The sequence below is a fragment of the Cydia fagiglandana genome, chromosome 5 (genome assembly GCF_963556715.1).
Source record: "Cydia fagiglandana chromosome 5, ilCydFagi1.1, whole genome shotgun sequence".
NCBI classification, from domain to species: domain Eukaryota; kingdom Metazoa; phylum Arthropoda; class Insecta; order Lepidoptera; family Tortricidae; genus Cydia; species Cydia fagiglandana.
The window spans coordinates 14,160,076-14,172,383 of NC_085936.1; the positions used below are offsets into that span (position 1 = coordinate 14,160,076).

The following is a 12,308-nucleotide window of genomic DNA, read 5'->3' on the forward strand; positions in this document are numbered from 1 at the left end:
GTGAAAATATAAATAATTTAAAGGAATTTAATAATTTATACAACTTTTATTTTTGTTCGAACGAAAAATAAGTTTTTGGCAAAAAGATCTTTTTCGGTAGAAGCTTTCATCTCTGGCTGTAGGTACTTTTGTTTCCACAGGCAACAAATACTTATAGACAGTTCTAACTACTACCATTACATATATAACAGTTGACTTGACTGATGGTCTCCTATACGGGGTTCCCAGCAGTTGCTTTAATTTGATCCTAAAAAGCGTTCTTTAAACCCAAGATGGATTTGTTTCATAAAATAATTTAACTGATTCATCTAGCGTATGCTGCGGTACGTATTAGGGGACTCACCAATGTTATGAATGTTATGATATCAATGGCGACCACTGGCTAACAAAAGGACGGATTTGAATGGAACTTGTAAACTGTTACGATATTTTTCTAATATGTTACAAGACATCATTGTTCACACGTCCTACAAATAGGATGGTTGAAGAAAAATACCTCTAGTTGATCACAAACAGACTATAGGATCATACAGTATTGTTCCCGTGGTAAAAACCGTTAAAATGCGTATCAGTGCAGTTTTATTGGTTCTCGTCAAGTTGTGTGTTGCTCAAGATTATGGTATGTTTTTTTGGTGAATAATTAATAAGCTTCAACAGTAGATCGTACAAATACAATGCACAGATGACTGATTTAATGCCAATGTAATTTTTTACCATTCAACATAGAGTTTAACAGCTGGACAAAATATTGTACTGCATAAATTATTAGATAAAAAAAAAATGTTGTTAGTTTTGTATTTTTCGCGTGATCGCCATGAGTCATGGAGGAAATTAATTAATTGACCAGCATTATTGGGATAAGCAAAATAACCCTTGCTACAATCCAACATCCTGCATTATCATCATGTCATTGGATGTTTATCTTATAGGAATCTAAAGATACCTAACGAACCTAATCTACTCCACCACACAGTTTTCTATAAGCCTATTTTGTGTCACCACTTGTAAATCAGCCTTTACCATTATCTACTTTTTTCGCTTTGATCTCGGACTGTCTAGAACACAAAATGATTAGAGTAATATTTTGCCTATACAAAATGACCAGATATAATAGTTTATATAATATAATATAATATAATAGGTTAGGTTCGCTAACGTAAAGATAAACCGACGAAATGTAGGTAAATAAAGGTCTAAATAATTGTAGTCATTTTGTGTTCTAGACCGTTTGCGATGTAGACTAAAAGGGATATGATATAGGCAAAATATTACACTAGTCATTTTGTGTTCTAGACAGTCCGAGACCAACCCCTTTTTTCTAGAGTGCGGTGTTGTGCCAATGACCCAATGGGCGGGCCAGGCTAGCCTGCGCACGGAGCGACTGCAGAATCCCGTAGATCTGGTTATCATCCAGCATAGCGTATATGGCGCGTGCAACACCGACGAGGATTGCGAGAAGGCCGTGAGAGGAACCCGCAGATACCATATTGACGAGGAAGGGTTCACTGATATAGGACCATCGTGAGTGTTTTGTGCATTTTTTTATTTTTATTATTATGAATGGGCTTACTCATGGCCACAGACTAGCCGAGGCGTAGACGTGGCCTACGATAAAGCGAGCTCGCCCAGAACGTGCCTATTCACTCTTGATTTGAAGGCATTATTTGTTTTAAGGCCTATACAATGCGTTCAACAAAATTAGAATTCGCGAATAAGGGCTTAGCGTATTTTTGTCTAAACGTTTTATTACAACAAAAATATTATTACAAAGTTAGTGAAACAAAAAATCAACTATCGCTTTTTTATTCTTCGAGATAATAATTTAACGGTAACTTTTCAAGACGAGATTATATTAGAGGAAACTGAATCACTTGATTCTACTTAGACTGTATTGATATTCTTATCGTTGAGCTGCAGCTCCGTACTGTTTTTCTTAATGCTCTTTAGGGTAGAGCAGCTTATAGTAAAAATTTTCTGCAGGTTCCTTGTCGGCGGCAACGCCAAGGTGTATGAAGGCGCAGGTTGGTCGTTGGTTGGCGCTCACACCAGACATTACAACAACTGTTCTATTGGAATATCTTTCCTTGGTGACTTCAGGAGTAAGTAGCCAGAGTAAGCCGCCAAGCGGGGCTCCAATTTGCAATTTGCCTTCGTCATTTTACAAACGAGAAGGCGTTTGTAAATTGACGACGCCGTTTGTAAACGGCGGATTCTTATAATCCCGAGCCCGAGATGTTCAATTAAAAAATGTGTGAAAAGTCGAATTCCAAAATTTTAGTCTAGTCGGGAGCCCACAGTCAAAAGTATATAATCATAGTTTGGTATAGTTTGTTCAACCAATAAAGTCGACGAGTAGAAAAAATATCGAATAATAACTTTGCAAATGTTTAAATCATTTATTTACATACAATATATATACAGTGGTACAACTAAACGAAATTAATAACTAGCTTAAATCTAAAATAGGCCCCTGAGGCATTGTACCAAGGATGCTGGCGGCATTTCCCCGCTGTATCGCAATACTGATACGTTGAGCGAGGTAGCCGCCAGCTCTTCGGTCACCAGTTACGTCAACCAGACGCTTCGCGATTTCTGCGAACAACTTATGCGCGCTGGGACCCCATGGACCTAGAGTTTCAACATAACATTTTGCAAACTTCATTGCTTAATGATTAATGGTACATTAAATGTTACGGTAAGTACTTACTATATGTATCTACTTATGTACTTGTCTTGTTCTCTTTAAACAGGTACCTATCTCAAGTAGCAACGAAGAAAATAACTTTTGATGTCTGGTCGATTTTCCCATTGGAGGGCCCTTAATTTCCGCTGAATTAATGAAGTAATTTAGTGGAGTAAAACTGTTTTAATTAATTAACATTTCAAGTGGGACTTTTGAGACACTACTTAAGTTTTGAACCTGGGCATTTGTTCTAAAGAACATTTAGCCGCTTGTTTTAACTTGAGAAATCGTATTTAATTTTGAAAAGTACCTACAACTTATGTTCCACTTCCACGTTACAAAGACGCTGCAAGTAAATACCTAACAAAAGAGATGCCACGAGTTCTGTTTCCAAGCACTTAAATGGAAGTAAGTTTCTTCCCTGTTCGCCTAAGCCATTTAAAGTAAGAAGGGTGGTTGGAATAGGTAAGTCCACGGAGAGTCTTTTCCACCCATAGTGCTTTGGAAAGCGTCTCTAAGGAAAGCATACATCGCAGTTCGAGTTTTAATCACGTCAACGGTCATGCGAGTGTAGGTTACATTTAAATACTTAATTATAGCTGCAGGAAATATCGATTATCCTTTCACACCAGAACATTGTTTTTTTTTCTACTAACTTTTTCGATTTAATTTTTTGACTTGCGCTCGATAGAAAAAAAACACGAACATAGGTCTAGAACGGAGCTTAAAAATTTGTAACAAACTTTACCCAAAAGCTTAAAATGTAAAAAATTGTATCTAAAATGCATTTATTTACAAAATTCCATCATCATCATCACCAATCTCTTGTCGGTGGAGTAATTCCCACTCTTCTTTTTGCTGGGCCAGCCTTTTAACTCCCTCGTACGACACGATATAAACTCTATCTTTTATTTGGCCTGGGCCTTCCTCTCCGTTTTTTCCCCTCAATTTTGCCCTCCAGGATGTTTAAAAAGAATCTGTCGTGCCGTATCAAGTGGCCAACCATCTTGCTCCTTATGTTTGCTATTGTGTCTAATAGGTATCTCTTCTCCCCTCTTCTTTCGTCTTCCTTTCTGTCCAGCTAATCCTTAGCATCCTCCGCCAACACTAAATTTCAAAGGCCTCCAATCGCTCTCTGTCCCGTTGTGTCAGTGTCCACGTCTCACACGCATATAAAGCAATGCTCCAGGTATACGAAGTTTATGGATTTCTAAAAAATTTAATTCTATACCTAACATGATATCCGTGATCCCTGGTACGCATAGGCCGCAGCCATCTCACTGACAGAAGAACCTGAACCCACCGAGGCCTAAGCTTAAGGTTCGTATTCCTATTGTTGCTTCAGTGAGTAAATACTGACTTTCCTTTGAAATATTGAGGAAAGAGATGTAAATAGCGCTACCCGATAACTAAGAAGTTAAATGCGAAATGTATACAGCACATTAGTATGTTATAATTGAGGAATTATTCGGTGAATAATTTTTTAATAATTAGGAGAGCCGACCCGCCTAAATAATGTAGTACGGATATGATGGTCATTCTTGTCTACGTGACAGCGTGATAAAACGGTGTCCGTCACTTTCTAACCCACGTTGTTAAAAAGTGACAGTTGTTTTATCACGTGGATAAAAATGGATAAAACCATCTATAATACCACATCCATCCAGTGCTGGACGGAGCACGGAGGAAGAGAGAGATGTGACTTGAAAAATAATTAACAAAATATATTATTTTACATCGTTAGTAGTTACCTGCGTAAAAGCTTGTTCAAACCAAATGAGGGTCCATTTGGTTTGAACAAATCGTTCAAACAGACGCAATCCCGGATTCTACATAAATCGTTTGTTCCCGTCGTGGTTTCCATTTAAGAAATGAACAAACACACTGTATGTTTGTTTTCCTAGTGGCTAGACTTCTGGCAATATCCCTTTCGTTGTGAACGTCGGGATGGTTGGACCATTTTCTAAGGCTGACTTTACAAACATTTAGTGTGAATGATGTACTCCTTTAATTCCTATTTGGATTTGTAATCAACCTTACAAATCCCAGTAGATATCAATAGTCAATTTGTTTGTATGTTTGACTTTATCAATGTTAAGTAGGTGTCTGGTTTTTTGTGCATGTTTAGTACCTATTAAGAGCGCTCTTACAAGAAAAGTCGAAATAATGCAAAATTGATGATACTAGTCGACGAAATTCAGGACTTTGTGCTCATTATTAGAAACAATGAGTACTTGTTCCAGTAAAAGCGTCTTCTTATCCTTTTAAATATCGTTGTAAATATTAAAAAAAGTACTTATTAAATTAGTAGTGATTTTTTTTCTGATGGTCGTTTCCGAAAAACCGCGTGAAGCACTGAACGGCAAGCTCTTATTTGGAAATGTTGAGAAGTTTACTCTGCTAAACCTGGCTATTTTGTATTACTAATACCCTGTACTTTAGGCATATCAAACGATATTTTTCCTACATACCTTTGAGAAAGAGAAAATCAAAGTAAAACGAACTCAATTTTCTCTCCGAAATAAGTGTCAATTTCTACGAAAATCTACTTAATATCGAAGTCATTTTCATACTCAAGCAATCTGCAACGTTCGCTTATACTGTTGGTATACATTGGTGTTTATAAAATTCTACTATAATTTTTTGGCAATTTTTTGAAAACTACTCTATATTACCGATGACGCGCGCTCGCCAGCTCAGTGCCGCGGCAGAGCTTGTACAGGCAGGACGTGTGTCGGTCGGCTCCGCAGATTTTCAACGGCGACGACGAGGTTTTTTATCATTGTGTGCGGCGGGCGCCGTGTAAAACGCTATACTGTGTGCGTGTAAACCGCAACGAGATACTTTGATCCTAGAACTGTTTTTATAGTATTATAATTTATAATGGTACAGTTTAATAAACTACCGGACAGGATTAAAAATATTTGAAACGACCTGACATTCTATATGTATTTATTTGACTCAAGATAGTACTCAGGGTCTGATGATGGAGCCGGAAGGTGGTCACCGGTACCAATCAACCATGCAACTAAACCACTTTGTGTTTAGGCTCGTTTTATTCATCTCAACAAGATCTTTGACACAAGATAGTACTCAGGGTCTGATGATGGAGCCGGAAGGTGGTCACCGGTACCAATCAACCATGCAACTAAACCACTTCGTGTTTGGGCACGTTTGATTCGGCTCAACAAGATCTTTGACTTAAGATAGTACTCTCAGGGTCTGATGATGGAGCCGGAAGGTGGTCACCAGTACCAGTCAACCATGCAACTAAACCACTTCGTGTTTGGGCTCGTTTGATTCGTCTCAACAAGATCTTTGACACAAGATAGTACTCAGGGTCTGATGATGGAGCTGGAAGGTGGTCACCGGTACCAATCAACCATGCAACTAAACCACTTCGTGTTTGGGCTCGTTAGATTCGTCTCAACAAGATCTTTGACACAAGATAGTACTCAGGGTCTGATGATGGAGCCGGAAGGTGGTCACCAGTACCAATCAACCATGCAACTAAACCACTTCGTGTTTAGGCTCGTTTTATTCGTCTCAACAAGATCTTTGACACAAGATAGTACTCAGGGTCTGATGATGGAGCCGGAATGTGGCCACCGGTACTAATCAACCATGCAACTAAACCATTTCGTGTTTGGGCTCGTTTAATTCGTCTCAACAAGATCTTTGACACAAGATACTACTCAGGGTCTGATGATGGAGCCGGAAGGTGGTCACCGGTACCAATCAACCATGCAACTAAACCACTTCGTGTTTGGGCTCGTTTGATTGGTCTCAACAAGATCTTTGACACAAGATACTACTCAGGGTCTGATGATGGAGCCGGAAGGTGGTCACCGGTACCAATCAACCATGCAACTAAACCACTTCGTGTTTAGGCTCGTTTTATTCGTCTCAACAAGATCGTTGACACAAGATAGTACTCAGGGTCTGATGATGGAGCCGGAAGGTGGTCACCGGTACCAATCAACCGTGCAACGAAACCACTTCGTGTTTAGGCTCGTTTTATTCGTCTCAACAAGATCTTTGACACAAGATAGTACTCAGGGTCTGATGATGGAGCAGGAAGGTGGTCACCGGTACCAATCAACCATACAACCAAACCACTTCGTGTTTGGGCTCGTTTGATTAGTCTCAACAAGATCTTTGACACTGAAGATACACAAGGTTTGATTATGGAGCTGAAAGGTGGCCACGGGTACCAGTCTATCATGTAACTGAACCACTTCGTGTTTAGGCACGTTTTATTCATCTCAACAAGATCTTTGACACAAGATAGTACTCAGGATCTGATGATGGAGCTCGAAGGTGGCGACGGGTACCTGTCTATCATGCAGTGTTGGCATATTCATATTCATATTCATATCTCTTTATTGGCATCAATCTGAACTAAATCAATCCGGATTGATCAATCGAATTGACGCGTCAATCCGAATTGACCAATCCGAATTGATCAATTCGAATTGATTTAATTCTGATTGACGCGTCAATCCGATTGAATCCATTGGAATTAACGCATCAATCCTCAATTCGGATTAAATCAATTCTCAATCTAGATTAACCCCTTCCCCTTCCCTAAGATAAGAAAGGGTCCCTTTCCCTTCCCTAAGATTAGTTTTCAAAGGTGTCCTTTTTAGGGACTTACTTACTGGACTTAAAGTCGATATCTGAGGTTCCCAGAGGTTCGAAAACGTGTTCCTGATGTCAGTATTGACTGATGTCCCTTTTAGGGACATTTTTCGAAATTGGCCAATTACGTTCATATTCGTAATCGATGTCGACCACAGGTCCCGAAAAATGTTTCTGACGTCAGTATTGAAGGATGTCCCTTCCATTTCGGGACATTTTTTTAAATTGATCGTTGGCACTTTAAAACGATATCTGAGATTTCCAAAGGTTCCGTAACATGTTTCCGACGGCAATACAGACGGAGTTTCCTTTTTTTTCTGGACATTTATGGGACATTTCTTCCAATTAACCGATTGCGTTCAAAATCGATATCTGAGGTGCCCAAAGGTTTCGAAACATGTTTCTGACGGCAATACCGAAAAATGACCTTTTTTCAGCAGGGTGGCGTAATGCAGGTAGTAAAGTAAGTACGCGGCTAAAGTGTAGCATCTAAATATTGCCGTTGAAACCATATTTTGCACCTCAGATATCGAATTTGAATGCAATCGAATCGAATTTGAATGCAATCAGTCACTTTCAAAGAATGTCACTAAAATGTCCCAAAACAGGACACCTTTCAATATTGCAGTTTAAAAAATGTTTAGAAACCTCTGTTTACCTCAGATATCGATTTTAAACGCAATCGGGTAATTTCTAGAAATGTCCCAAAAAAGGACATCTCTCAATATTTCCCTCGGAAACAAGTTTCGAAACCTTTGGGCACCTCAGATATCGATTTTGAACGCTATCGGTTAATTTCAAGGAAAGTCCCGAAAATGTTCCAAAAAGGACATCCTTCATATAGCCGTCGGAAACATGTTTCGGAACCTTTGGTAAACTCAGACACCGCTTTTGAACGCATTTGGTCAGTTTCACAAAAATGGCCTAAATAAAAAGGATATTAGGTAGGTACATACAAAGTAATCGTCAATCCGAATTGACGATTGAGGATTGACCGATCAATTCGAATTAACGATTAGTAATCGTCAATCTTCAATCAGTAGATTTAGAATTAGTTTCGTCAATCGTCAATTCGAATTGATCGGTAAATTCTCAATCGTCAATCGTCAATTCGAATTGATTTTTTGCCAACACTGCTATCATGTAACTGAACCACTTCATGTTTGGGCTCGTTTGATTCGTCTCAACAAGACCTTGGACACAAGTTAGTACTCAGGGTCTGATGATAGAGCTGGACTGTGGCCACGGGTACCAGTCTACCATGTAACTGAACCACTTCGTGTTTGGGCTCGTTTGATTCGTCGCAACAAGATCTTTGACACAAGATACTACTCAGGGTCTGATGTTGGAGCTCGAAGGTGGCGACGGGTACCAGTCTATCACATAACTGAACCACTTCGTGTTTGGGCTTCGTGTTTGGTTTATCACCTAGTGTCAAAGATCTTGTTGAGACGAATCAAACGAGCCTAAACACGAAGTGGTTTCGTTGCACGGTTGATTAGTACCGGTGATCACCTTCCGGCTCCATCATCAGACCCTGAGTACTATCTTGTGTCAAAGATCTTGTTGAGACGAATAAAACGAGCCTAAACACGAAGTGGTTTCGTTGCACGGTTGATTGGTACCGGTGACCACCTTCCGGCTCCATCATCAGACCCTGAGTACTATCTTGTGTCAAAGATCTTGTTGAGACGAATAAAACGAGCCTAAACACGAAGTGGTTTAGTTGCATGGTTGATTGGTACCGGTGACCACCTTCCGGCTCCATCATCAGACTCTGAGCATCACCTAGTGTCAAAGATCTTGTTGAGACTAGTCAAACGAGCCTAAACATGAAGTGGTTTAGTTGCATGGTTGATTGGTACCGGTAACCAACTTCCAGCTCCATCATCAGGCTCTGAGTATCACCTATATAGTGTCAAAGATCTTGTTGAGATGAATAAAACGAGCCTAAACACGATGTGGTTTAGTTGTATGGTTGATTGGTAATGGTGACCACCTTCCAGCTCCATCATCAGACCCTGAGTACTGTCTTGTGTCAAAGATCTTGTTGAGACGAATAAAACGAGCCTAAACACGAAGTGGTTTAGTTGCATGGTTGATTGGTACCGGTGACCACCTTCCGGCTCCATCATCAGACTCTGAGCATCACCTAGTGTCAAAGATCTTGTTGAGACTAGTCAAACGAGCCTAAACATGAAGTGGTTTAGTTGCATGGTTGATTGGTACCGGTAACCAACTTCCAGCTCCATCATCAGGCTCTGAGTATCACCTATATAGTGTCAAAGATCTTGTTGAGATGAATAAAACGAGCCTAAACACGATGTGGTTTAGTTGTATGGTTGATTGGTAATGGTGACCACCTTCCAGCTCCATCATCAGACCCTGAGTACTGTCTTGTGTCAAAGATCTTGTTGAGACGAATCAAACGAGCCCAAACACGAAATTGTTTAGTTACATGAGAGACTGGTACCCGTGGCCACCTTCCAGCTCCATCATCAGACCCTGTGTATCTTCAGTTTCTTGTAACTTGTTTCTTGTAAATAAGCGAGTACCTATAATTTCTTTCGAGTAATATACGTTCATAAGTACGAGTATGGGGCTATTCATAAATTACGTCGTTTCAAATGGGAGGAGGGGGGGAGGGGGTCTGGACATCGGATGATGGTAGCATGACGTAGGAGGAAACAGAGTCATCCGAAGCATGATTTTTGGATGATTTGAGGCATGGGGGGGTCAAAAATGACGTAATTTATGAACAGCCCCTATGTACATCTGCACTGCATTTAGTATTTTCGTACTTACCAAATAACAGTTTTAGGACTTTATAAGTTAAGTACAGTTAGTGTTGTTATGGTTGATTTCAATATGCTTCGCGAAGGATCAAGAATGTTTAATCCATCATTGTAGTGCGAGTGTGGTAGAAGGGATCGGAATACTGAGCTCGCACGGCCTGCCGCAGCGCGTAAAATACCTAAACTCGCTCAACCCCGAAATGTAATAGCACTCTTAATTTAACCATTAATTAGTAATTGTCAATCTGCAAGCCTATTATGGATCGCTTTATCCACATTTATCCACGTGATAAAACAACTGTCACTTTTTAACTCTGCGGGATAGAAAGAGACGGACACCGTTTTATCATGCTGTCACGTAGACAAATACGACCATCATATCCGTACTGTCTAGTACAAAATTATTTGTCGTTCAATCTGCATTATTTCGTTTCATAATTATGTAAAAAATTGCTAAAAATCCTCGTTGTCCAGCCATCTTAACGTTTACCTTTCACAGTAGCGATAACAGTCCCAGTCATAACAACGTGAGTTGACAATATATTTGTGTCGAAGATAAAATGTTAAAAGATTTTTAAATGTTTGCTAGGAGTAGATTTATCGAATCATGTAAGCAATACTAAAACTTAAATTTATAAGCTTTATTTTATTTAGCTACGCATAACCGTTTACACGCTTTACCATACATATTTCCACAGTCCTCCTGTTTAGTATTACAGAAAAAAAAGTGTCTTTTACGTCCTTTGCGTATTTACCCGTTTTTAGTGTTCCGTTCCGTACCTCAAAAGGAAAAGCAGAACCCTTATAGAATTACTCGTACCTACGTCTGTCTGTCACAGCCTATTTGTTCCGAAACTAATGGACCAATTAAGTTGAAATTTGGTGCATGTACCTATGTAAGTCTGTGACCCTCAAACGGACAATACGGACATGTAACGTAAATAAATGTTTCTTAAACATAGGAACCGCTTTTCGGGGGGTAAATGAGAATATAAAAATTGAAAGTTTTGCCAAATAGCGTGTTTTATACCTATTAAATAGGTACTCGTAATAAAAGCGCCCATATTGTGAGAATCTCGATTTTTTTTATAATTATAAGTAAGTTAAATACACAAAATTAAAACCTGTCAGAAATCTACAGTTAAGCATGACTCGGACTTAAGAAAAAATATGTTGAAAAATGTGTGCTGCACAGAACCCTTGGAACACGAGTCCGACACACAGCTAGCCGGTTTTTTTATAGTGCAATTCAGCCTATTGAAACACGCAGCCTGAAGTGGTTGGAATCGGCAGTTTTCATAAAAATACCTTTTCACATCACCTAATCAGAAAATGGATTTTTCTTCCCTGCTAGGAGGGATCAAAGTGGCACTTTTCTGTTCAACGACATTTCATTGCCAGTATAAAATATAAATATAAATAACTGTGAACATCGTATGTACGGCCTGGCAAAAAAGAGTAGAAATTAAAAAGTGGCAACACTGTAGTGTCAACTGTCAACACTAGGATTTTTTTATTTTCCTCATATTTGATGTGAAAAGCAGTATATGTCACACGGTATCAAAATTATTTAGTCTCGGGCGTTAACAATTGAATCCCTCATTACGCTCAGGATTCTACTTTAGAATCCATCGCTTCATTCAGGATTCAATGTACGCCCTTGACGGAAATATATCATTTTGATCCCTTGTAACACAAACTACTATTTTTTTTTCAGAGACCTTGCCGGCTACTGAAGCTCTACGAGCAACAAAGGACCTTATCTACTGCGGCATATCGCACAATTATCTGGCGCATGATTACCGTCTTATAGGTCATGAGCAAGTCGCCAATACTGAGAGCCCGGGTACGAAGCTACAGAAAGAGATAGAGACTTGGTCTAACTGGGTAGAAAATATATAGTGAATAATAAAATATCAATATTACAAATATTTTATTTTTATTGCAAACCTTGAAACTTCTTCCCGCAATCATCATCATCATCTCAGCCATATGACGTCCACTGCTGAACATAGGCCTCCCCCTTTTTTGGGGGGTAAATGCCATAATCGCCACGCTTGGCAGGCGGGTTGGCGATCGCAGTCGAGTTTGAGGGACGCTGCTGCCCGTCCACCGGTGGTCTTGGACGTGGTTTAAGGACATACCCGGGTCCTGGACGTATAGTTTAAAGACATACCCGGGTCCCCTTA

General features: G+C 39.6%; 1 protein-coding gene across 1 annotated transcript; it reads left to right on the forward strand.

Moving 5' to 3' along the window:
• The first annotated feature begins 222 nt into the window (after positions 1 to 222).
• On the forward strand, positions 223 to 12,022 carry LOC134664832 (peptidoglycan recognition protein-like). Its single transcript, XM_063521565.1, has 4 exons — positions 223 to 619; positions 1,323 to 1,521; positions 1,981 to 2,099; positions 11,837 to 12,022. The coding sequence occupies exons 1-4, from the start codon at positions 562 to 564 to the stop codon at positions 12,019 to 12,021; spliced, it is 561 nt and encodes a 186-aa protein (XP_063377635.1). The 5' UTR covers positions 223 to 561; the 3' UTR covers position 12,022.
• Positions 12,023 to 12,308: the final 286 nt, after the last annotated feature.